Here is a 27,402-nt window from a genome sequence, read left to right on the forward strand (position 1 = left end):
ATTAGCAAGAGTAGCCAGAACTCAAACCAGTGCCCATATGGAATGTCAGTGTCGCAGGCCACAGCTCTACCCACTACACCACACAGCCAGCCCCTATCCTTATGTTTTAAGAAACACACTGAAGTGTAATGGGTGAAGTGTGCTGCCAGTTCTTTCAAAAGAAAAATACTTGCAGAGAATGCAATGGTGGCAAAGTGAACAGTTGAAGATAAAAAGCAAACACACTTTTCTTCTTCTAAATTGTAATTCCACAGTTGTGGGAGGACTGTTAGTGAAAGTTAACGTAGGGGCCATCAACACAGGGCTGGCACTGTGGCATAGTGGGTTCAGCTGCTACCTGGGATGCCAGCATCCCATGTGAGTCCCTGCTCTCCAATTCCAATCCAGCTCTCTGCTAGTGCACCTAGGAAAAGAGCGAACGGTGGCCCAGATGCTTGGGCCTCTGCACCAACATGGGAGACCCAGATGGAGCTCCAGGCTCCCAAGCTTGGCCTGGCCCAGCCCTGGCTGCTGTGGCCATCTGGGAAGTGAGCCAGTGGATAGATCGAAGTTTACTCACTTGTTCTCTAACTGCCTTTCAAAGAAATAAATCTTTTACAAAAAAAAAAAAAAAAAGTTAACATAGAGGGAAGGCATTTGGCTCAGCAGCTAAGACGCCACCTTGGGATGCCAAGCAGTACCTGCATCCCATCTCAGAGTACCTGTTTTGTGTCCCGGCTCCACTTTCCATTCCAACTTTCTACTAACACTTTTCTGCTAATGCACACTCTATGAGGAGTGTGGGCCTCCGTCACCCAACATGGAAAACTCAGACTGAGTACCAGGCTCTTAGATTCAACCTGGCCCTAGCCTGGCCCAGCCATGGATGTTGCAGGCATTTGGAAAGTGAACAAGTTGATGGAAAACGTGTGTGTGTGTGTGTGTGTGTGTGTGTGTGCACGCATGCACAAGTGTCACATGCATGCTTATGTGTCTCCTTCTGAAAATGACTAAAAATTGTTTTAGAAGCTAATGTAAGGGCCGGCGCGGCGGCTCACTAGGCTAATCCTCCGCCTTGCGGCGCCGGCACACCAGGTTCTAGTCCCGGTGGGGGCGCCAGATTCTGTCCCGGTTGCCCCTCTTCCAGGCCAGCTCTCTGCTGTGGCCAGGGAAGGCAGTGGAGGATGGCCCAAGTGCTTGGGCCCTGCACCCCATGGGAGACCAGGAGAAGCACCTGGCTCCTGCCTTCGGATTGACGCAGTGAGCTGGCCATAGCAGCCATTTGGGGGGTGAGCCAACAGAAGGAAGACCTTTCTCCCTCTGTCTCTCTCTCACTAACTCTGCCTGTCAAAACAAAACAAAAAAAGCTAATGTAGAGGCTGGCACTGTGGCATTGGGGGTAAAGCTGCTGCCTGAGTCACTGGCATCCCATCTGGGCACAGGTTCAAGTCCCAACTGCTCCACTTCCGATCCAGCTCTCTGCTATGGCCTGGGAAAGCAGTAGAAGATGGCCCTAGTTCCTGGGCCTCTACACGTGCCTAGGAGACCCAGAAGAAGCTCCTGGCTCCCGGCTTCAGACCAGTGCAGCTCTGGCCTTTGCAGACAACTGGGGAGTGAACCAGTGGATAAAAGACCTCTCTGCCTCTCTGTAATTCTGCCTTTCAAATAAATAATTTTTTTTAAAAAAAGTTAATGTAAAAAAAGGAATAATTTTTTTAAAAGTGGAATGCTGAAACTAGATGCTTTGTCACCTAAGCCTAATAAATGGCATTATTCACCAGTGTGGTGATTTTTCTTTTCACGAAAAAAATTATCCAGGTTTTTTTCTTGAGCTTATTTTCTAAAGCAGACACTGAAAAAGTTCTGTTAACATCACTTCAGTTCATAAAACGCTCCCCTAAATACTCAGCATCCTCTGCCTTTAAAGCTCTCAAAACTCGGCTGTCCTCACACGCTGCCGCCAGACTGCTGAATTCAGCACAGTACCACAACTATTGTGCAGCCATACCCCGAAAAAGGGTCTTCACTCATGAGCTTGTTTCAGACGATGACACTTGAATCCAGGCATCCGACATGCCATGTGGGCAACCCAACCAGTATCTTAACTGTTACACCAAATGCCCACCCCAGGATTCTAAACTGTGTCAGAGTGCAGAGTCAGTAAGAGGGGTTTGCTGTATTGTGATCCAGCACTCCCAACACTGCTTCTATTTGGTATAGACGCTAACTAAAAGGGAGAACACGGATGGATGGATGGATGGGTGTAGAAGAGCCTGGAAAGACAGCGCTCCCTTTTACGACAGTGAGGTTAAGATTTTAGCGTGAACAGACCCCTCGAGAGGTCCTTTCAGAGAAGACAGCCCAGTTCCTGCCCATTTCCTAGGATCACAATAGGGCACCTCTGACTGCGAGCTACAGCTTTGACAGTGACGTTGTCCCTCCCTAAAGATAAACAAATCTGAAGTCCCAGCTGGAAAAGGCTGAGCAGAAAGAGAAACAGACCATGGGGACTAAAGGAACCTATGAAGAGTTATCCCAGAAGTCATGCAACTGCCAAGGTGACCTGCTCCAAGCCCTACAGAAGGTGAGGCCACACCCTCTCATCTCCAGGGATGTTTTGGGCCCAAGAAATGTCAGAGTAGCTGAGAAGCACAAGAGCCAGCTTCCTGAACGCCTGGCTCTCTTCAGGACCATCTCAGACCACTGCATGGGCCCTACTATGTCCACCCAGAGGAGGCCTGCTTCCTCTTATGGAGGCGTTGTGGGGTGCAGGTCAAAGCTGGAGGGCGAATGGAGTAAGTCTTTGTGCCTGTGAGTGACTACTCAGGAGCAGGCTTTTCCAAAGCCTGGATTGTCAGGGAAACTCATGCCCCATCCCCGTGCCAATCATGCCTGGCTGAGCCACTCTCAGATTGGAAAGAAAAGTGGAAGTATGGGTGAGGGGCAGCAGCACGCAGGGTGTGTGCGGAAAGCCAAGCACTGTCAGTTCCCGTCCATCTCTGGAACGCTAGGCAGTGACTGGGTGCACCATCCTGGCAGAGCTGGTTTCAGACGATGCAGTCGGCCTGCCTACCCCCACCCTTCCCTCTGAAGCCCGTAACAAACGTGGCAAAGCTGATGACTGCACTGTGGGATAATCAGTCAAACTCTTTAATCTCCCTTTACACATTACATTAACATTCATATTGCAAGGCAGTCCATTCACAAATAGTACAGTTTGATAAAAACATCACGCACATACCCCCAAGAGTCTACCAGATTCAGTCACTTTACTAAATCATTAAAATAATAAAAGTAATGAAAACATTATCATAATTCTTTAAAGCAATAAGGTCTGAGGCACTCTGGGAAAGATGTTCTCTTACAAGTATAATGTGTCAGTGGTATCAAATTATATTACAAGACAGTCATCAGAGACCCAGTAATAAAGTACACTGTAATGACAATGACTTTATGATCTGGTATGTTCACTACATACAATCCTATGTGGACAACTGTGGAAAGGAACATAGATATTGGGCAGCTGGGGTCCTTTCTAAATGAGGTTCTTAACTACGCAAAGGTGAGGTGTGTTTTTAGCACACCGAAGACGCTGCATCCCTACTGCAAGGTTACAGTACGCAGAGACATTCCTTTTCCACCCCTACCAGGTTCACTAAAGGTTAGAGTCGAAGAGCTCAGCTGACTCACTGTGCTCACAGCTGGAGAGAGGTCAGAACTCTCTCCCCAGCATCCTCCACAGTGCGACCTCCCCCCTCCTCGCAGTATCTCCAAGGCATACCTCTGAAATCAAACAGAGGGGGAGAGGGCTTTTCCCTCCCATTTCTGACAAAACTGAGGTCAGAAATAGCAGTGTATTACAAAATCCTCGTGTCGTGCAGCCACATGGCCGTTTCTGCCATAAACTAGACTCAAAAAAACCTGATACACCTTCTTCCAAAGTGACTTTTCCCACATTCATGTACAGTACACACTGGTGAGATGGTCACGTTGAGTGAGTGCTTCCCTATGCACAATTACGCGGGGAAACAATTAGCAAAGGAGAGGGGGAGGCATTTCCCAAGAAGGAATCAGATCACTGCTAAGGACGGGTCCATGGACGACAGCAAGTAACCCTGTCAGCAGCATCGGCACAAACCCCAGGTCACATAGTGTTCCGGAACTATGTCTATGGAATTCAAAATGTATATATATTTCCATATATATATAATACAAAATAAATCTAAAGAACTGCTAAAGTTCCAAGGATGCTCGTCTTCAACAGTCACCTGGAAAGCAGCTGGCCCTTACGGCTGGTTTGCGGCAGTGACAAAAGCAACTAGAAGCAGGTTTAAGTAAAAGTGCTCAAAGGGCAACTGAGAAAACAGGTGTGCAGAGATGGGGGCAGGGACTGAGTTGAGCAAGGTTTCCTTTATTCTTCTCAGCCTGTTCCGACTCAAGACAAGTTCTTGAGGACACATAGCAAATGCTGTAGTCTTATCTATCATCAAAACAAAACTAGTCATAAAAAATTTCCTCTTCCTTCTGTACTCTCAACAAAATGCACAGTACAGTAAGAAGGTAAATGGAGACGTCTCTTCTCATCGCAGGAGAAACTAGAATTGGGACATGAAGTGAGGCCGCGCACTGTCGAGCCGCCGGGTCAGGATCTCACAGCCAGTGTCCGTGACCAGCAGCGTGTGCTCGAACTGAGCAGACCGCTTTCCGTCTCTTGTCACCGCCGTCCAACCATCTGGCCAGGTTTCATCCTGCCACCCACCTTCAACAAACAAACAAAACAAATGAAGAAAGTCCTTAATTTGAACACTTAAACTTTTCTAAATTAACTGTCAAGGTAAGTACCTTATCAAGGAGCAAAAACAACTAGAAAATTCATTATTAAGATCCCTTCGGCTACTTCAACTAATTTAGCTCAAGCCTTTCCAACTTTAGTACCAAGGAACTCATGATATTTTCATTTTCTTGGGTGCTGAAACTTCACCTGTTTTTGTGTTTCCCAGGACCAAATCAAGATGGTACTTCCAAAATAAACACACTGCATCTCGTTTTAGAAGACACACTGATCACTCATCATAGCCTCTTAGTGGTAACCTGAATTAATGAAATCAGTCAGCTCTTTCCTAGTGTAACTTTGGCATCAGACTAAACCATGCATGGCCTGTGTATGCTGTGAAGGAAATAATGTGAATTTTTATATTATGACTACATTTAATTCCTGCTATGATTTTTAAATGCCAGGCACACCACCAGGCAGCAGGAATGGATCATACTGTGAAATTGTTTGTAGACCACACTGCTATAACCAGAAAGAGGTGTAGAGAGGAAAGAGACTGGCGAGATGGTAAGAATATGAGGAGGCAGAGAGGCTGGAGAGGAACTGAGACCAGAAAAGGAAAGCAAGGGTCAGTGCAGGTAGCTAGCAGACAGTGACAGCAGTCGGGGAGTCGGGGAGGCTTAAGGAAGGGAGAGCAGAAAACTGAGGTCCAAGAGAATCTGAGGTAGAATGAGAAAAGTAATTCTGGTAAATATGTATTTACAAAGACTTTCTTGTTGCAAAATTAAATGTCAAAAAAAATTCAATATGTTCTTCACTTTGAGCACTCTTCGGGTGAAGCGTATTACGTGTAGACCTCAATGACTCACATGCACAAATCCCCAAACACTGCAAACACAAACTCTGCAGTGAAGTAACCTACTTTTGCAATATTAAATTCCAAGCTAAGAAGAAAATAGGAAGCAGCTTAAAGAAAGTTAGCTCATGTTTTGTTAAACAACTAAGGATGAGTAAATAGTTGGTTTTTAAATGTAATGACCTTTACATAACTGGATTTAAGACATACTTGCCACTCTGACTTTATCCTGCTCTGAAATATATCCTGCTCTTTAACATAGTCAAGTCAAACATATCTACCTTCTTTGGATTTGAGACTTTGCATTCGAGGGCTGGGATTTAACCTAACGAGTTACAGTAAAGTATCTGTTTTTTTTTTTAAAGATTTATTTATTTATTTTGAAAGCCAGAGTTAGAGAGAGAGGAAGAGTAGACAGAGATCTTCCACTTGCTGGTTCATTCCCTAACCACAACAGCCAACCCCAGGTCAGGCTAAAAGCCAGGAGACAAGAACTTCATCTAGGTCTCCCACATGGGTTGGAGGAGCCCAAGTACATGGGCCATCTTCCACTGCTTTTCCCAGACCATCAGCAGGGAGCTGGATCGGAGATGCCAGTGTCTCACGCCGTGGCTTTACGTGCTATGCCACAATACCAGCCCTTACTTGCTGTAACTGGATGATTATCTGAGCTTGCTCCATACAAACTTACTTGTTCACCACTGGAAATAGCACACTATGGCTCACCAAACAGGTGCCAGTTAATGAAACTATGTAGGACCTTCAAAACATTCATGGAAAATTTAATTAAAAGGTAAGTTTAATTTGTGCAAAATTTTGAAATCCATGCACAGTCTTCCAAAAGTTTATGAAAAATGCACATTATAAAAAAACTGAAGTACTCTCATAGCCAAAAACACACTTTCCTCCACTGCTGATACACTTACTTGATCTTACAATTGGCTGCACGAGAACCTTACTCTCATTCTACAAGGATGACAGAAGCACTGCCTCACATTTGATTTGTGCATCCCTTTAAAGTACACTAGGCATTGCATGTAAATATAAATCATCTCAATTCTTACAGCAGTCTTGGGCTGCTTGACAAGATAAGGTTTTCAATTTTTATTTGACAGAAAAGGGCAATAAAGAATCAGGTTAAGAAGGGAGCCTCTACAACGACTTCCAAAGATCCCACTTCCTGGTATTCAGGCCCTGTGTGAGCCCCTCCTCTCCTCGGAGGTGGGCTGGATTCAGTGACTCACTTCTCAGGCAGAGATTATGAAAGTCACTCCCGAGGGTAAGTCACAAAAACACTGGGAGGACCCGGAGAGGAGATACCCTTCACTACGGGTGCAGAACACACAGGCCTTACTGGCACTGCTCATTCTGCGTCCCAGCCCCAGGAAAGCACGAGCAGAAAGCACGGCCCCGTTGTCATGATGGCTCCGACAACCTCACAAGGCCAAGTCTGCTATCACTGTGACCTGCCTATCACACAGGACTAACCACAGTGGTGCTGGGACAGAAAGGCTGCCAGGGCTACAGGAGTCTCTGGCGTGCTTTCTGCATGACAGCAGGATGCGACGAGACGATGTGAGGGCAGACCCTGAAGAGTTAAGGGTCACCTGTCGAGACTGAAAAATTCTGCCACACAACTCAGTCGGTGACTTGGGCAAGCTGCTTACCCCCTTCAAGGATCAGTCTGTGCCTCTGTGTGAGTCTAACAGGGATAAACGGCTACCTCATTACTATGGAGAATTCCACCACATAACCACACCTGCCCCAGGGTGGGCGGTTCAGCAGATGGTCTAACTTGTGTCCTCCTCCTCATTCTCTTCCCTGTCAATCAGGTTCTAGACAGGCATGATGTGGGATACTCATGACAACAATGTACTCTTTGACAGGATCTTTATGAAAAGGGATCAGAATTCTAGTACTTCAGCATCTACCAACAGCAGAAATACCTCCTATGAGTATTATTTTCTTGTCAAGTCTTAAAAAATTTAAAGTTCTCTACATGAAACTGAATCAAGTTAGAGACGGGAAAGGGATTGGTAATGAAGCACAAAAAGCAAGCAGTAGACCAGACCTCTGATCTGATAAATAATCAGAAATAGGTAAAAATGCAATTAAAGAATGTTAAAGTATCAATTTTCCTCACCTTCACAAATCATTGGCTCAATCGTAAATACATGGCCCGACTTCATTACTCCAACTGCTTTATTTTCTGAAATTAAAGGAAAAAAAAATTTCAAAAGATAGTAAAAACCAGCAACTGAACAGCTCAGTAGAAAACAGTACTAACTTATATTCCCAACAATGAGTCTTAAATGACTTTCTCCTGTCCTGAATCCCTTAAATTTATCATTCAACAAACGGACAGGTAACCAGCAGTTTCAGGGCACATTCTGCTCAGGTTGTCCCTCGGCAAATCAGACATCCATGGGGTGGATTTCAAACACGAGCATCACTTCTGTAAAAGGAAAAATGCTATCATTTATGTTATTGCATGGTTCGAACTGTAATCACAGAACCAAACAAACTTCTATTACTCTTCCAGGTACAGCAATGTGAAGATGAAAGGAGAATAACAGATGTTTCAGATGCCAGAGGCCCCCCACTTTTCTGTGGGGGGACTCGTTTTTGTCTGTAAAGGCACAGCCCATAGAAACTGCTATACAATATTCACAAAGTTTTCTAAGTCATCTTGTTTTCCTCATCTTCAAGGGGAGAGCAAAGCCTCTGCATGCTACCATATTTTCAGAAATGCTGGAGAAACCATTTTCTTCTAGGTAAAAAATAAATTCCATTCCTAAATACTGTTTTGTAGCTTTTTTGTCCAACTTCACTGATAGTATTTTTCAGGACCACCATGAGACACGCAGGTATGAACTAAAGTGTCCAGACCTGTCATCTCTCAAAAAATGCCAAAAATTTTAAATACAGGAATAGGCTTTTTCAGATAACCTAAGACAAAAATGGAGAACTAGCTTCAATTTCAGATTCAAAAACTGGTAGGGACAGCAAGTAATGCCTGCATTTGCTCTAACTGACCACTAGATGGCAAACGCATGAGCCTTTCTGGGTTCCTTTGTAAGGGTGTTGAAGGTCATGATCCCATTGGCAATCAGCAGCAAATGTATCCAATGTGACTCCATCTGTGGAACTCTATTCTTTCTAGAGATGGTCTGATCTCACCTACACATTTATATTCCTACACCCTCCTGGTGAACAGCTAGCATGTTGCTTCCTACTACCTTGGGTACTGCCAAAATACACTTCATGTAGATTCCAAATCCAGAATTTCACAAAACCTTTAAAGAAAAATAAATATTTTTGACTTTTCACTTCTAATCTGGTAAACTTTCCCTCAAAACTGTAAGCAATTTATCACACACACATAATCAGCATATATTCCCTTGGGGAATACCAAAAAGAAAAATGTCAAGAGTATCAGTGTGCTGCCACAAAAAGAAGGAATCTAGAGCTCTGCTGTCCAATACAGCAGCACTGAGACTTCGAGCTACACAACAACCTGAAAAGATGGGCTCATCAGTGTAAAACACCCTGGATTTCTTTCTTTTTGTAAAGATTTATTTATCTCTTTGAAAGTCAGAGTTACACAGATAGAGAGGAGAGGCAGAGAGAGAGAGAGAGAGAGAGAGAGAGAGAGAATCTTCCATCCACTGGTTTACTCCCCAGATGGCTGCAACAGCCGGAGATACACTGATCTGAAGCCAGGAGCCAGGAACTTCCTCAGGGTCTCCCACGTAGGGGCGGGTGCCGTCTTCTACTGCTTTCCCAGGCCATAGCAGGGAGCTGGATCGGCAGTGGAGCAGCCAGGACTCGTACCGGCGCCCATATGGGATGCCGGCGCCACAGGCAGCGGCTTTACCCACTACACCACAGTGCCAGCCCCAACACTCTGGATTTCAAAGACTAAAACAGCATGTAATCTCATGGATTACAGGGAACTAGAAGAAAATATAAGGGCAGGCATTTGGCCTAGTGTTTAAGATGCCAGAATTTTGTCATCGGCTTCTGCTCACACCCTGGGAGGCTGAAGGTTTTGGTTCAGGTGATTGGATTCCTTTCCTGCCACAGATGCGGGAGACCCACACTGCACTCCTGGCTTTGGCTTCAGCCTTCGCGCAGCACAGCCCAGGGCCACTGTGGGCTCTTCTCTACATCTCAAATAAATAAACCATTAAAAAAAAAGAGAGAGAGAGAAAGCTTATTTTGGTTCAAAAAGTCTTGAAACACATGCAAAGGTTTTTCATAATAATGTATTTTCCACAAACTTTCAGCTCCGGCTGTTGCGGCCATCTGGGGAGTGAACCAGCGATGGAAGAACTTTCTCTCTGTCTCTCTCTCTCACTGTCTGTAACTCTACCTCTCAAATAAATAAATAAAATCTTAAAAAAAAAAAATCACTCAACTAATATACATTATCCATGTGACTCACATATTACAGATACTGTATCACGTACTTATAAAAAATTGTACCTGCTTTTAAATACCTATCTCACAGAATCATTTTAATATACATTCTAAGTGCAGGCCACTATCATTACTTCCCAACCATTAATGACTTACATAAAGCAGCAAACAACCTTTCACTGAACAAGGAATTTTCTTAGTTATACAAGAACTTCCTGGTCCCTCTCTCATTTGGGTTAAGAATAGAGTTACAAACCAAGGCAGACATTATTTACATTTCAAAAGGTTTCCCTGCTATACAAAACTCCCCCAGCAGCTTCCTTTAACACTTCCCTAAAGGGATTACAACATATTTTGTTTTGTATAAACTCAATTTACACTTGAATGCTCATAAACATATCAAATGCATAAAGTGAAATACGCCTAGTGCCTGCCTCTGTCAGAACTAAGTAAATGTAATATGAAGCTCAGGTGGCAGCTCATGTCAGTCGCACTACACTTTGCCAACATCACCATCACCCATGTCTCCTTCTCCCATAAATTCTACTGTCTCTCAATGGCCCTTCTCTAATCTAAATCCGAGTTTGCAGTTGCCATTGCAAGAGCTGTTTTCTCACTGAGTCCCCTGCACATATTCTCTCTCTCTTTCTCTCTCTCACACACACAGAGTAATCAGAATAGGTACTTCCATTCTGAGAAAAGGAATGCACACTCAGGTGATTCAGAATTGTGATCAAATGATTCATAATGTATCATCATCATCATCATCCCTCAAGTATATATTAGGGCGTTACATGAACTATTTTCCTGCACTGCTTTTGAGTGTTTTTCCTGTATTCTCAATCCTCACAGCAATTTCATGAAAGTATCAATCCTACTATTGTTCAGATGAGAAAATCCAAGCACAAGAGATATATGTGTTTACATAGCAATAGTGTTTACATAGCAATAGCTCAATATACATGCCAAATCCTCTCCCAGGTCACTAGGTGTAGACAGCTTTCATTTTTGGCACTAACTTAACAGGCTCACTTCTGCACATGTCTTCTCTCTCAAGAAAAAAGGCCTTGTTTTTACACTTCCTGTGTGATTCTAGCATCCAGCTTTCAACTCGAGGACATGTGTGTTTATTCCTCCTCTGTCTCTATCATCAAATTGTAGATAACAGACAAACACTAAGAACTCAAATCAAACTAATTAAGATGGACTGATTTCACCAAAGGAATCAGAATGGTAATGGCCAGTCAAGGGGCAGAGTGCTGACTGTTCGCCAAAATTAATTTGCTTTCTTTCAAGAAATGCTGATGGAAAGTGAATGTAAATGATTTATGCCAATTCTAGGCTGCCTCAATAAAATCTCTCAAGTACAGGCCTCCTCCAATCGTCCTTCACTCTCCCTCTACTGCATCTTCCCCACCAACTGTTGTCTGAAGGCAAGTCCCAAAGTACTCATGAAAGCCCTTCTTGGATAAAGATGAGCCTTAGTCATAGTGCAATGGCCCTGACCCCATGGTGACAAAACATACCCACTTGTGTGTTATATGAGCAAGAAACAAACTTGGATTGTGTTTGAGCAAACATAAATTAGGGGTGAGGCCATTTTTATGAGCTAACAGATTAATCAATACAAAACAGTAGGTCCTGTTTAATGTTTGGTTAGTACTTGTTGAATAAGTGAGCAGCATACGCAAAATCTCTGTGGACAGTACTTACTGGCATAATGAGGGACGTTGGGGGCTGTGTGGAAAAGCTTATGAATCCCATGCCCACAGTAGCTTCGAACAACTGAAAACCCGTTTGCTTGGGCATGTTTCTGAATAATGTTTCCCAGTTCTCTGTATCGAACACCAGGTTTCACTGAAAGGAAAAGAGAAAACTCATGACATGGAGTAACAATCACTAACATTTGGTAAGCAATTACAGTCTATTTGCCAGGAACCTCTCTAAAGGCTCTGTATGTCTTCATGCTGAAACTAACAGGTAAGGAGACCTGGGCACACAGAGGCCATGTGGCCAGCAAAGGACAAAGCCCTGATTCCCAGAGCAGCACCAGAGGTCCCAAAGAGGAAGACAGTTTGCAAAATTAAGAAGTTGAAGATAGGCATCTTTTTGCTTCCTCTAACAACAGGGAATAAAACAATGGAAAACACACCTCTCTTTAGATCCTTCCCTAAGGCCAAATGTTCTGTTCTAGTAAAGTGAGAAAAACATTGTATCAAGAGAAAAACAACGCCAGAAAGTTAACTTGAGTCATTCTAAGGTTCAGTCTGGTCAACTTCTCAAAGAATTACTTCCCCTGGGCTTCTTTATCTCCATAAAAATGATTCTCAAACTATTCATAGTTGCCTGTGTGGTAGGTATTAGGGGTAACGTAAAAAAAGGTACTCTCATTCTATATTTCCTATTTAACTTTTATGGTTTTTATTACTGTTTTAATAAAAAAGAAAATGAAACACGTGTTTCTCATTGCTCTCAAGGCTCTCCTAGCACTAAGACCCCAGGAACTGGATATGGCACACGGCTGGGGGTGGGGGTGGGGGGGTAGGGACTGCACAGATACAACAATACTGAAATCATCAGTATTCAATAAAGAACACCCCAGGCTGGCAATGTGCACAGGTCAGGCCCCCAGCTTCGATACTGGCACCCTGCAATGTGCACCAGTTCAAGTCCCAGCTTTTCTGCTTCCAATCCAGCTGCCTGCTAATGTGCCTGGGAAGACAGCAGAAAATGGTCCAAGTACTTAAGCCCCTGCTACCCACACGGGAGGACAGGACAGTCCAAACCTCACTATTGTGGCCATATGGAGAGCAAATGAGCTGATGGAATTTCTCCCCCTCACACTCCCTTCTCTCTATTGCTCTGTCTCTCAAATGAATAAATAAATCTTTAAAAATAAAGAAAAACAGAAAATCCTTGTTGAGCAATCATGAGAGGACAGGAGATTTTTTTCCCCTAATTCTCAAACTGAAGGCAAATTTGGTCCCAAGACTAGTATCTGGAGACATTTTGGCTGTCGCACAGGGATGATGGTGAAACTGACACCTAATGGGTAGAGATCAGGAATGTAGCTAAGCCTCTTACAACACACAGGGCAGGCAGGCCTCTACAATAAAAAATTATCAAGCCCAAAATGTAGACTGGGAAACTCTATTCCAGAAGGTTAATTTCAACAACTTTTCAAACTCTCCAGTGCTCTACACAAGAACACAGTCATGTTAGTGTGAAGTAAAGGGAAGGAATGACTTTGAGGTATTGTTAGCACTTTTCAGATATCAAGCACCTATGTCCCAGAATTTCCTGGCTACTGTTGGGAAGACTCCAAGTTCTCATAGTTTCTTGTTAATAAGATCTAGTTTTGTGTCTTTGTGAAATAATATTAGAGTTTTCTGGTTATCTGAATCAACTCAGAGAAGCATAAAGGATATAGACACTGAACATATTATCCAGCAGATACACTAAAAATTATTTAAAACTAAATAGGAAACTAAACGCTGGGCCAGCATGTGACTTAGCAGGTAAAGGCAATGCCTGCAGTGCCGGCATCCCATATGGGCGCTGGTTTGAGTCTCGGCTGCTCCACTTCTGATCCAGCTCTCTGCTATGGCCTGGGAAAGCAGAAGATAGCCCAAGTCCTTGGGCCCCTGCACCCTTATGGGAGAATCTAGAGGAAGCTCCAAGTTCTTGGCTTCAGACGAGCCCAGCTCCAGCTGTTACAACCATCTGGGGAGTAAACCAGTGGATGAATGACATCTCTCTCTCTTTCTGCTCTCAAATAAATAAATCTTTTTAAGAAAAAAAAAAAAAAGACACTAAACACTAAAGTTCTCACTTCAAAATATCACCAAGGATACTGAAGTTTTCGAATAATCATCAGTGAATAAGTAAAAATGAATTTTACATATTAATATACAAAAAAATCACATTCTTTCATTTTAATTTCTTCATTTTACTAAATTAATAAAAACTTCATCATCTCCCATCCATGCTAAAGAGTGGACTAAAAATGGGCAAGCGTGCCACAACAGGCTAAGCCACTGCTTGGGATACCAGCATCCCAAAGCACAGTGCCAGTTCAAGTCCTGGCTATACCACTTCTGATCCAGCTTTCTGTTAATGCATCCTTAGGCCCATGTCATCCAAGTGAGAGACCCACATGGAGTTTCAGGCTACTGCCTTCAGCTTGGCACAGCCCTGAGTATTGTGGGCATTTAAAAGGTAACTAACCAACAGATGGAAGTATAAGGGTACACTCTCATGCTCTGTCACTCTGCCTTTCCAATAAACAAATAATAGAATGAGGCCTATTGAAGTAACACCTTGACAGTAGGGACTCCATTTTGGAGCACTTGAGACTCCATTCTGGGAAGATGCCCCCACCCCCACAACACACCATGAGACACTGGTCTGAAACTATGATCTAAAACAGTTGAATAATAGCAGTCCACTACATCACACTTGGAAGAGCATAGAAACCCCCTAGCATGATTGCTCAAGCTTGGAAGTGGATAGGCCACACCTGGGTTAATGATAAAAATGTAATTTGTTGGCCGGCGCCGTGGCTCAATAGGCTAATCCTCTGCCTAGCGGCGCTGGCACACCGGGTTCTAGTCCCGGTCGGGGCACCGGATTCTGTCTCTGCTATGGCTAGGGAGTGCAGTGGAGGATGGCCCAAGTACTTGGGCCCTGCACCCCATGGGAGACCAGGAGAAGCACCTGGCTCCTGCCATCGGATCAGTGCAGTGCGCCGGCCGCAGCGGCCATTGGAGGGTGAACCAACAGCAAAAGAAAGACCTTTCTCTCTGTCTGTCTCTCTCTCACTGTCCACTCTGCCTGTAAAAAAAAAAAAAAAAAAAAAAAAAGTAATTTGTCTATGTCCTACATATGATTAAAACCAATATCTGGATTAACGTCAAAATTATAATTGAAATTGTTAAGATTGTAACTGGTATTGTCAAGATTATAATTGATACTAGTTTCACATAGGTTTTAGGTCAGCTTGACCCCGGTAACCATGTATTCCTCCCTGTTCCTAGCAACCATGAATTCCCCTCCCAATTTTGTGGTTTTTGCCTTTATAAACCCTGTTGCTTTGGGCTTCAGGGTCGAGAGTTCTTTAGGGCAAGAGCCCACTCTCCACTGCCGGCAATAAAGGACCATCAAATTTTATCAATGTGTGGAGCTCCTTTGTTTGCTCGCTCAGGTATCTTTGTTGCACAGGTTACACATGCTAATGTGAAAAGGTTTCTAAGATATTAATAGCTGAGAAACACCAAATTACAGAACATCACTAACAGTACAATTCTATTTAACCTAATTAAATGCAGAAACATACATGTTTGTGAATGTTTCAATAAGGACACAGGAGAAAGCAAAGATCTAAATGTTAACAAAAGTGATGGAAAATGTAAGGAAAATTGTAAGCATGTAGGAGGACTGCTCATTTTTCTCTGACTGTTTGACTTTTTTATAATCAGGACATCATATTTACACAGGTGAAAGAATGAAAAAGTAGAAATAAAAACTCCACTACAGAACTATCCACACAATCCTCTTCATTTATCATAGAAAGACTGTCACAGAAGAGCAAGGAATGCTGGGTAGTCATCTGGTCCACCCCCATCTAAGGATTCCCAAATCACCCAATCACCCTTAACCCACCCCTACTACAGCCAAAGCGAATCTGAGTAGAGGAGCACAGAGGCAGCAAACACACAGTCGTGCAGAGGGCGCTCCTCATCGCCCACCCACACACAGCAGCACCAACGGGTGCCCGCACTGAGGCTGACCTGCATCAATGGCTTGCATGAGACACTCGTACGTGGTCTGAACAAGCTTCCGTGCTCCCTCATCCACTTCGCCAACAAAAAACGTCTCATTCAGGTCCCCGTGATAACCGTTGCGATACAGAGTAATGTCCACTGCAAAAGAAGGTACAAATAGGAAGACAACATTTCTTTTTCCCCCCCAAAAAATTACTCTAACATGATCACTTCAAGCAGCCTAAAGAAAAAGAGCTATTGCATTCTCAAATTAGACACCAACAAACATACAGTTACTGCCCAACAGCAACTCCTGGAGTGCAATGTAACCACACACACTGTGAAGAACAGGAGCACGGCCATGCAGCACAAGCCAGATGCTAGTTTTTTATGCTCTTAAAGTAACTGGACCAAGAAAAATGTATGCAGGGTGCAATCATGCAAGATAAAAAAAATTGAGTCAGTAATAATGAATTGAGGACTTTGTTACACTTTGGCATTAAATAGAAAATACTATTCTCACTATCTTAAATAGGCTTCTTCCTCCTTTTAGGGCATAAGTAAACAGAAAAACTCAGAAACTGTTCTACACTTCTTTTTAGAAAAACTCATTTGCCTTTCACTTCTATGTGAATATCATCCTCTTTTTTCCCAAAAATATACATTACTGTAATAAATATACTCAATATATAAACTATATCATTAAAACAAATATACCCAACGTAGGGGGGCTGGCATTGTGGTGCCTGTTGGGCACCGGTTCACGTCCCAGTTGCTCTGCTTCTGATCCAGGCCCCTGCTAATGTGCTGGAAAAGTAGCAGAGGATGGCTCAAGCGCTTGGGCCCCTTCACAAACGTGGAAGACCAGGAAGAAGCTCCTGGCTCCTGGCTCTGGTCTGGCCCAGCCCTGGCTGTTCCAACCATTTGAAGACTGGACCAGCAGACAGAAGGTTGGTCTCTCTTCTCTCTACCCTTCCCCCTTTTTTAACTGTGCCTTTCAAATAAAAAAATAAATCTAGAAAAAGAGAGAGAATGAATCTGTGCAAATCTTTAACTATAATTAGAAAAATAATTTTAAAAAATATACTCACTGTGCATTTGTAGAGCATATAAAATAAATATTTTAAAGCCTTGAATTTTAATCAACCTCCACACTGTAGTATAGGTGGTTCAGCTTTAGCACAATAAGCACAGTGAAAAAATCTCACACACTACATATGTAAGCCAAATAATAGGATTTATGAAAATCTACGAAACTTTATAAACAGCCACTCTAACTAAAGCAGTAACAATTCGAATGAAAAACAATGCCACAGCTAACTCCACCATCACAGCACGCATCACCAGTCTGCAGCCTTTAACACCTGGGCTCATGCTTCCTCCATCTGAGGATGAAAGAGACTAATTTCACCAATGTGAACCTTAAAATGCCATCTAAGAGAGCTTTCTCCATCAGTACTGTTTTCTAATCACAGGGAGAATGTCTTTCCAGTTTCTTCCTCTACATCTGCAGGTTCCCAAGACACTAAAACATAGAAGCCTTAATTCAAAGCCACTTCCACTCAGGAAAGGCACTTCTATGAGATTTTCAGCTTTTTCTTAAGGTCTTCATATACAGCTAATAGTTTTTCTGCATCTATAAGAAAAACCTGTCCCGATCTCTTTAAAATCATTACACTTAAAAAAAATCAATCAAATAAAAAACACTACTTTGGGACAGGTATTTGGCACAGTTAACATGCCTTTAGCAGTTAACATGCCTTTTGGGATACACTCATCCCATGCTGGAGTGCCTGGGCTACAGTCCCAGCTTCCTGCTAATGTGCACCCTGGGAGGCAGCAAGTAATGCCTCAAGAACTTGGATCAAGGCCATCCATGTGATGTAGCCAGACTGAGTTCCTGGCTTCAAAATAGCCCAGTTCAAGCTGTTGCAGGCATCTGGAGAGTGAATTACAAATGGGGGAAGATCTTATCCTCTCTTTCTAAATAAATTAATTAAAAACACACCACTTCAACATTACTTTCACATGTCACTTTTCGCCTATTTATCAATCACATATGAGATAACAGGTATTAAAGAAAACATGCTAAACCAGGCACATCACACTAGAATTATCTTAAAAGCAACAGGTACAGAGACTGGCACTGTGGCACAGTGGGTTAAGCTGCTGCCTGTGATGCTGCCATCCCACAAGGGTGCCAGTTTGAGTCCTGCCTACTCCACTGTCCATCCAGGTCCCTGCTAATACTTCTGGGAAATCAGTGAAAGATGACCCAAGTTCTTGGGACCCTTAATCCATGTGGGAGACCTGGATGGATGTCCAAGATCCTGGCTTTGGCCTAGCCCAGTCCTGGCAGTTGCAGCCATTTGGAGAGTAAATCAGCATATCAAGGATCTCTCTCCTCTCTCCCTCTCTACCTCTCCTTTTCTCTGTAACTCTGCTGTTCAAACAAATAAATCTTAAAAAAAAAAAAAAAAAAAAAAAAAAGCAACATGCTTAAAACTTTAAGAGAGATTTCTGCAAATTCTAGAGATGCTGAATTTTAAATAGAAAATAAGTAAGTACAGAAACACAAGTCACAGTCACACTGTTAAAATGTTAGTTTGTTTACTCAGAGTGATAGAAGTCCCATGTACATAGTTCTTACCATTAACAATATCACCTTCTTGCAAGGGCCGTCTGTCTGGAATTCCATGGCAGATGACTTCATTCACTGAGGTACAACAAGACTTTGGGAAATTATAATAATTCAGAGGAGAAGGATAGCAATTTCTTGCAATGCATGCCTAAAATGAATTCAAATGCACAGAAAACAATTTTCAATGTGTGGAAGGAAAAAAATTCTGGGTATGCAATGACTCCCCTTTTAAAATGTGAAAACTGTTGGGCAGATGTACTACAAAGAACTTATTTAGAAATAGTACTAGATATTATATAACAAAGTTTCACTGTATACACATCAGTTTATGGGTGACTGAATAATTTTAAAGAAAATTTACATATTTCAAATACATAAACATTTACTATATTACGATTCCATTTTAGAACTGCTTGTAAAAATCACTTTAAAAGATAATATTTAAAGCAAATACTAATAAGTACTTTTAATGCAATAATTTCTTATATACAAATAAGTCAATATCCCTATGATCAAAAAATGAATATTAGTATAATTAACAAATCACAAAATACTTCCAGGAACATTTTAATTACTATATTCCCTGAAACAACAAAGGAACACTATGAGAGAAAACGGTCTAGTTTTTTTTTTTAATCTTTTTTTAAAAAATTATTTATTTATTTAAAAGTCAGAGGTACACAGAAGGAGAAAGAGAATCAGACAGAGAGGTCTTCCATCTGCTGGTTCACTCCCCAAATGGCCACAACAGCCAGAGCTGCGCCAATCTGAAGCCAGGATCCTGGAGCTTCTTCCAGGTCTCCCATGCGGGTGCAGGGGCCCAAGGACTTGGGCCATCTTCTACTGCTTTCCCAGGCCATAGCAGAGAGCTGGATGGGAAGTGGAGCAGCCGGGACTTGAACTGGTGCCCATATGGGATGCCAGCACTGCAGCCAGTGGGTTTACCCACTACACCACAGTGCCAGCCCCCAAAATGGTCTAGTTTCCACAAGTCTTCCATTACTTGGATGGTTCCACACAGTGGTAATCACAGTCTATATCATTTCCATTTCCATACTGCCACACCGTCTTCAGGCTAATAATATTTTAGTGCTGGCATAAAATGCCATTTGTGGAACTCACCATAATTTTACTAGCAATTCCACTATTATTGGAAATCTACATTAATTTGAAACTCCCTCAATTACAAAAAAGAAAATCTTAAAACAAGTAACTACATGCCTGTGGCCTTTTCCTTACTCAGAGAATTAACTCTACATTTCCTGTAGCAGTATAAATAGTTTAGCGCACAAAGAATCAATCAACCAGTCATTGCTGCAAATGTTAACTCTATCGCTTAGAAGCTCTGTAATTTGGGGACAGTGTTGTAGAGTAGCAGGTTCAGCCACCACCTGTGATGCCAGAATCCCATAAGGGCCCTGGTTTGAGTCCTGGCTGCTCCACTTCCAATCCAGCTCTCTGCTAACACTCCTGGGACAGCAGCAAAAGATGGCTCAAGTGCCTGTGCCCTTGCCACCCATGTGGGAGACCTGGAAGAAGCTCCTGGCTCCTAGCTTCCACATAATTCAGCCCTGGTTGTGGCAGTCATTTGGGGAATGAACCAGCGGATGGAAAATCTCTCTCTCTCTCTGTAACTCTTTTAAATAAAGAAGTCTTCAAAAAAAAAATGCATCCTTTGGACAATTTAACTTCTCTTTTCCCCAGTTTCCTTATCTATAAAATGGGGATGATAACAGTACCTGCCCTCAAGACTTACTGGGGATATTAAATGAGTTAAACAAAGCAAGCACTCAAGAGTACTTGGCCAAATAAGAAGCAGTCAAAATGCTATTCCTGCATATTACACATTTCACAATAATAACTAATGGAATATCCTAAATCAGAATTTTAAAATTCTGAGTAAAACAATTTGAAAATATTTGTGTAGCTCAAGACATTCGAGCAAATTCTTTCAAATTCTAATTTACAATACTGACACTAAGCAAGAGTGTGAGTAACCACTTTTATCATCTCTGCACACAATGGAAATAAACATTTTTAAAACACTAAATTACTAGGTTGCATAGATTATATTTGTTTGATTACCAAAACAGGTTCAATCCATTTTTCATGTGTTTAATTAGCTACCATTCTCCCTTTGCAAAGGATCTATTCACATAATAATTCATCTCCTAGAATCTTAAGGTCTCTCTGACAGACAATCTTCATTTTTTTAAAGAAAGTAATTCCTCTATTGCATATACTATATGTATACTAGACTCTGTTTAATGGCTGTGGATATGAAAGAGAACATCTGCTGCTTCAGAAGTCATATTCCTTTCTTATTTCAGAGTATTTGGTGCACACACAGGAAGGATTTACTTAAAGCACTGACAAAATCAATCACTTTATAAAAGCTCAACTGAAGTGCTTATCAAGTATGTGGTTTCAGAAATGAGATCTTCCAACTTCACTTCAGACCTTAATGTCACAAGTCCTTAAAGATAAAAATACTGATGATTGGAATGTTTTCCGTATTTGTAACAAAGCAAAAATCTCCTTCCAAATTAGTTCAACCAAGTTACTTTAGAGATTCAGAATTTAAGTCTACTTAAATTTTAGAAGCCTAAAATTTAATAAGAATTTTTTTCCAAAGTTAAAAAAAAAAAATGAAAGCTCTTACTAAATGTACAGCATGATCTATTTCTTCAGTAGTTACACCTGGTTTGATCATCCCCGCAGCAATGTCCAAAACTTCTCTAGCAAGCTGAAAAAGAGAAAATATGCAGAAAGAAATGACCCTGAAATAGAAATTTGTACTGTCTTAGATTCTGTGGAAGACTGGTAAAATGAATCTCTCCTTCAATAAAAATAATTTTGTTAATATAAACATATGTCATTTCCTACAAAATTGAGCAAATTTTGTAGAAACACAAAATTATTAGCAAATAATTTAACAAGTGAGCCTGGGGTCAGCACTGTGGCTTGGCAGGTAAAGCCAACACCTGCAGTGGCGATATCCCATATGGACACTGGTTCGAGACCCGGCTGGTCCACTTCCGATGCAGCTCTCTGCTGTGGTTTCGGAAAGCAGTAGAAGATGGTCCAAGTTCTTGGACCCCTACACCTGCATGGGAGATCTGGAAGAAGCTCCAGGCTCCTGGTTTCGGATCAGCTGCAGGTCTGGCCATTGCAGCCATTTGGGGTGAACCAGGGGATGAACGACCTTTCTCTTAGTCTCTCTGCGTCTGCCTCTCTATAACTCTGTCTTTCAAATAAATAAATAAATATTTTTAAAAAGTAAGCTTGATTTTAATGCAAAATATGTATATGCTAAATAACCAATTGCTAACGGTGGAGTCTTCTCACATTTCTATAATGGTATAGGAAAAAAAGGAAATTAAAAAAAAACAGAGAAAATAAGTGGTAAAAACACGAACTTCACTAGACTACCAGAGAAAATCAGTATTAAATCACTTTTACATAAAGTGTTGCATAAAAATCTTAAGTATCACATCGAGATGAACAGTATCAATATATCAATTATTTTTTCTTTTGAAAAAAATAGACGTGATTTTTATCTGGTAAGTAATAATCACTAACACAATATCATAGGTATTTCAAAATAAGACCTTCAATACGAGCCAAAAACTTTGTCTTATAATTACATGTGAAAATAACAAAATATCACAAAAATATGGTTCTTTAAAAAAATACAAAGGTAATAGAAATAGAATGTCAACTAAATATAGATTTGCCACCAAATTAAGTATTAAAAAAACTGTGGCAACAACTATGGCTAATCAGCCTTAAACTGTAACAACCTGTATAAACCAGCAGGATTACTGACTGTGTCTGCCTCTAAGGTCATGCTTAAACATGTCCCAGCTAATAGTTAAAAGTAACTCTTACCCTACATACAAGTCGCATCCCTTCTATATCTTCAGATGAGAGTAATTTAATTTGAGAAGTACCTTTAAGAGCCTGTTCAGATTCAGACATTCCTGCAATGGAAAATCAGTAAGTAAAACCAAACGGAACAGAAATACCTAGTATTGGTTAGCATAACATATCCCAGATGACATAATAATAGTCCAGTCTATCACACGATATTTCATAACAGCCCAAGTTAGTTTTTTTATAAAAATAGTCTCAAAAAAAAAAAAAAAAAAAAAAAGGAATTTGCTACACAAATTGAAGGAAGAATTCAAAGAAAAAATTTCATATTGTTAGAAATCAGCCAATATTTTTGGAGCACATATTAAATGACACCCAGTATGCTAATAAACTCAGTAAATGACTGACATTTGAATAGTGCCATAAAATTTACAAACTGATTTCATGATCACCATCTAATGAAGCATATATATCAACAACTGGCAAATCAATTTTTGAAAGGGAATCTTAAGTCAGTATATTTCAAACTGCAGTGTCACCATGTAGCAGACTACGCTATAGCTATAAATAAATACAGTAGGAGTAAATGTTGCCATGAAATATTTTATTGTTGTTTACGTATACATGCACATATTCATGTTACAAAGTCTATGTCTCACTCTGGGACATAGTCAAAGAAGTTTGAGAAATACTGCCCTAAGAATATTAATAAAATTAGTAAGCTTAATTCAAATTTTACATACATTTAAATGTAATAAAGTCAGTAGAGAAATTAATTCAAAATATGATAAAAGTAATGCAATAAATCATCAACAAAATCTTCTTTATAAGTACTGGTAGAAGAATTTCAAGTAAAATATTAGCAAACAATACAGTAAACATGTATTATACTATTACTTTAATGAAATTCATACCAGAAGGCCGGGATAGTTCAGTTTAGCAAATCTATTCACCTAATTCATCACAGTCATAGGTTAGGAAAACAAAAATAAATGATCATCTAGAAAGGATAATTCTGATAACATGGTTGGTTACCACTTTAACATAAATACAATCTCAAGCCAAGAAACAGTATCACAGATTGCTTACTAGCAGCACTGTTATTGTAGCACTGTTCTGGCTACACTAGCAAATGCAATTAAATGGAAAAATGAAATAAGATGCATAAAATTAGAAAGGAAAGGACAAAATTCTTATCAATTTCAGATACTCCTATATCGCCCTGGAACAGAAGAAACATCTAGCAAATGACTAAAGGAACTGAGCAATTTCACAAACTACAGAGCAAAGATATCAAAATCAGTATCCTTCCCATAAACAAATCATGAGCTAAAAAAATACAGAAGATGCTATTCACAAAAATAACTGAAAAGATAAAGTAACAAACAAAGCCCTAGAAGACCTATATGAAGAAAATCTAAAATCACTAAAAGACATAAAGGAGATTTAAATAAAACAGAAAAACATACCCTGTTCTTGGATAGGTAGATGCAATATTGTAAAGGTGTCAATTCTTCCAAAATTAATCTATAAAGTTAATACTATCCAAATAAAAAAAATGCCAACAGGATATTTTTTGGAATCAGACAAGCTGATTCTAAATTTCATATGGGAAAACAAACATATAAGAATAAACAGGAAAATTCTGAAAAAGAGGAAAGATGGGGGCAACAAAATCTACCAAAGATTAAAACATTATATAGCTATAATAATTAAGAATTTGGCAATGGCATAATTAGACAAACGGGCTTATGAAACAAATTAGAATCCAAAAAAATAAAACCAAAGACATGAGAATTTAATATATAATGATATAGACTGCATTTCAAATCAGTAATAAAAAGACTGATTTTTTTCTGAATAACTGTGGTGTGATACCAGACATTCTTCTGAGAAAAATAAAAGCTGTATCCCTATAAAACTCCTAAAACTGGGGCCAGCGCAATGGTGTAGCATGTAAAGTCACCACCTGCAGTGAAAGCACCCCATACAGTCTCCGGTTCAAGTCCCAGCTGCTCCACTTCCAATCAAGCCTTCTGCTCAATGCACCTGGGAAAGCAGCAGAAGATGGCCCAAGTGCTTGGGCCATTACACCCACTTGCGAGAACCAGAAGAAGCTCCTGGCTTCAGATCAGTGCAGCTCCAGTTGTAGCCATTTGGGGAGTGAACCAGTGGATGGAAGACCCCTCTCTGTGCCGCTGACTCTCTTTAACTCTGCCTTTCAAATACATAAATAAATCTTAAAAAAAAAAAAAAAGAAAAGAAAGAAACTCCTAATACTAAATAAATTCCAGATAGCTCACGAATTTTTTTCACAAACACAAAAAGACTGAAACCATAAAATACTGCAAGAAAACATGGGCAAATGCTTTGTAACCTCTGAACCAAAAAGGTTTTTCTGGATCACAAGGCCATACAAATATCTTAAAAGAAAACATTATTAAATTGTGCTAAATAAAAATGATAAACCGAGAAAAGAAATACAATACACATCAAAGGATTACTGACCTTAATACAGAAGGAAAATACAGAACGATATGAAAAACACTAATAACCTAACAGGGAAAGAAAAGGCTATCGATATGAACAGATAGCTCAAAAAGAAAGAAAATACAAATGACTTTTAACATGACAAGATGCTCAGCTTTATTTAAAAATGTACATTAAAATAATAGCAAAACACAATTTAATTCAGATTAGCAAAAATAAGAGCCCTGACAACACATTATGCTGGGGAAAATAAAGGAGAAAAGAAACTCACATGTTTTCAACAGGACTAACAATTGGCGTACTAGCTCTCAAAATCAAAACTGATCTACTCATTTCACTTTAAGTTAGCCTACAGACATACCCTCACAAGTAGACAAAGATGTAAATCTAAGAATAGTTACTGCAAATTGGTAGATGCAAAAACCTGAAATTAATCTAAACATCCATTGGTGAGAGCCTGGTTTAATAAACTGCAATACACCCACACAATGGAATACTTCAGTCAACAGCAACAAAAACAGAGGTGGCTTTAAATGGCCTTATAAAAAATATTTTCAAGATATATTGAAAGAAGACAGCAAGGTGAAAAGGTATATATAATGTGATCCTTTTCATCTAAATGGAGGAAGGGGTTAAATACGTGCTCACACAGATAATATCTAGAAAGTTGTGCAACGGGCCAGCGCGGTGGTGTAGTGGGTAAAGCTGCTGCCTGCAATGCCAGCATCCCATAAGGGAGCCGGTTCAAGTCCTCTTCCAATCCAGCTCTCTGCTATAGCCTGGGAGAGCAGCAGAAGATAGCCCAAGATCTTGGGCCTCTGCACCAGTACAGGAGACTCAGAAGAAGCTCCAAGCTCCTGGCTCCTGGCTTTGGTTCTGCCAACTCCAGCTGCTGGAGCCATTTGGGGAGTGAACCAGCAGATGGAAGACCTATCTCTCTGCCTCTCTGTAACTCTGCCTTTCACATAAATAAATAAATCTTAAAAAAAAAAAAAAGTTGTGCAACAAATTTGCAATAGTAGTTACTTCTAGTCTAGAGAGTAGGATTTACTTTTCAACGCATAACATTTTATTATATTATAATTTACCTTGTCTATATTTTAAAATACAAATCAGTAGTACTATATTTGAGAATATTAGAGAATAATAAAATTTCATCAATGGTATTCTATCATTCAGATTATCCTTTCCTTCAGTTTATCTATTTTTTTTTATATTATTTTTTGACAGGCAGAGTGGACAGTGAGAGAAAGAGAGAGAGACAGAGAGAAAGGTCTTCTTTTTGCTGTTGGTTCACTCTCCAATGGCCACCGCGGCCGGCACGCTGCGGCTGGCGCACCACGCTGATCCGATGGCAGGAGCCAGGTACTTATCCTGGTCTCCCATGGGGTGCAGGGCCCAAGCACTTGGGCCATCCTCCACTGCACTCCCTGGCCACAGCAGAGAGTTGGCCTGGAAGAGGGGCAACCAGGACAGAATCCGGTGCCCCGACCGGGACTAGAACCCGGTGTGCCAGCGCCGCAAGGCGGAGGATTAGCCTAGTGAGCCGCGGCACTGGCCTCCTTCAGTTTATCTAAAATAATGAAGTTTAAATTTTAGACATATAATCATAAGAACTTTAGAGTTCCTCAGGAAATCAAGCAAAAATAGCTAAGTAGACCAAATCACATGAAATTGTTGATATTCAACCATTTTGGACATGCAAATTCAATAATTCCACACAGCCCTATTTAAGTATACTGTAAGGCCTTGAGGTCAGAGACTATTCCAATGGACCTATGTTGCAAATTACCTAGATAGATACTTCTCTGGGTATCTTGCTATTATTATCTATAAAATGGAGAAGACAACAGAACCTACCTCAAGAATGTTGCAAGTGTTAAATGGAGTAACACGTACAAAGAACTTAGCACAGTGCCTGACACATAGTTAAGCAAAAATAAATACCAGTTATTATTAAAGAAGTACCATCATCATCATCTTCATCATAACTACCATTATCTATGCTACTGCTACTATTTCTCTATTATTGCTGTAGCCCAGAATCTTTAATCTGTAGTTAGGCACTCAGGCCTCTACAGCTACTCTACCCTAAATACACACATGTAGCAGGACATACACGACATGTTAAAATCAAATCTGGGAGGGGAGGGTTTTTTTTTTTCTTTTTTTAAATCTAGAGGTTAAGGTAACCACATAAAATGTAGTAAAATTCTGAATGTCTTCTTTAACAGCTACATAAAGAATGTTTTAAGACCTGGGTAGATTTCAAAAGAGGGGGATGAATCTTTAATTCTCTCAAGGTTCTTATGTGACTTGAAAGAACAAAGTTTCCATTTAGTAAAATTCCAGCACCGAACGTTTTCTACAAGAAAAGGGCCCCTTCCCTTCACAGCAGTCATCAAGCCAACACACTGAAAAAGAAGAACCAGCCCAGCAGAACTTACCTAGGGGATGATCAGCATAATCTGGCCTTTGAATGTAACTTGGCACTGGCCTTGTTGGCATCTAAAAACATCAATGAGATTAGGTAAAACCTATTTACTAACAAAGAAAATAAAACTGGGAAAAATGTTGAGGAAAAAGCTCACTCAAAAGTTTT

At 40.7% G+C, this 27,402-nt stretch overlaps 1 protein-coding gene across 1 annotated transcript in view; it reads right to left on the reverse strand.

Annotated features, from left to right (window-relative positions):
• Positions 1 to 3,106: 3,106 nt before the first annotated feature.
• Positions 3,107 to 27,402, reverse strand: part of METAP1 (methionyl aminopeptidase 1) — a 57,546-nt gene continuing 33,250 nt past the window's right edge. The window contains exons 4-11 of the mRNA XM_051820157.2: positions 27,248 to 27,308; positions 22,326 to 22,417; positions 21,097 to 21,180; positions 18,444 to 18,582; positions 15,821 to 15,952; positions 11,745 to 11,888; positions 7,753 to 7,818; positions 3,107 to 4,738 (exon numbers count right to left, since the gene is read on the reverse strand). Coding sequence (XP_051676117.1) covers positions 4,575 to 4,738; positions 7,753 to 7,818; positions 11,745 to 11,888; positions 15,821 to 15,952; positions 18,444 to 18,582; positions 21,097 to 21,180; positions 22,326 to 22,417; positions 27,248 to 27,308 — 882 coding nt within the window. The 3' untranslated portion in view covers positions 3,107 to 4,574. The remainder of the gene's footprint in view (positions 4,739 to 7,752; positions 7,819 to 11,744; positions 11,889 to 15,820; positions 15,953 to 18,443; positions 18,583 to 21,096; positions 21,181 to 22,325; positions 22,418 to 27,247; positions 27,309 to 27,402) is intronic.

This window comes from Oryctolagus cuniculus, chromosome 8 (assembly GCF_964237555.1).
Source record: "Oryctolagus cuniculus chromosome 8, mOryCun1.1, whole genome shotgun sequence".
Lineage (NCBI taxonomy): Eukaryota > Metazoa > Chordata > Mammalia > Lagomorpha > Leporidae > Oryctolagus > Oryctolagus cuniculus.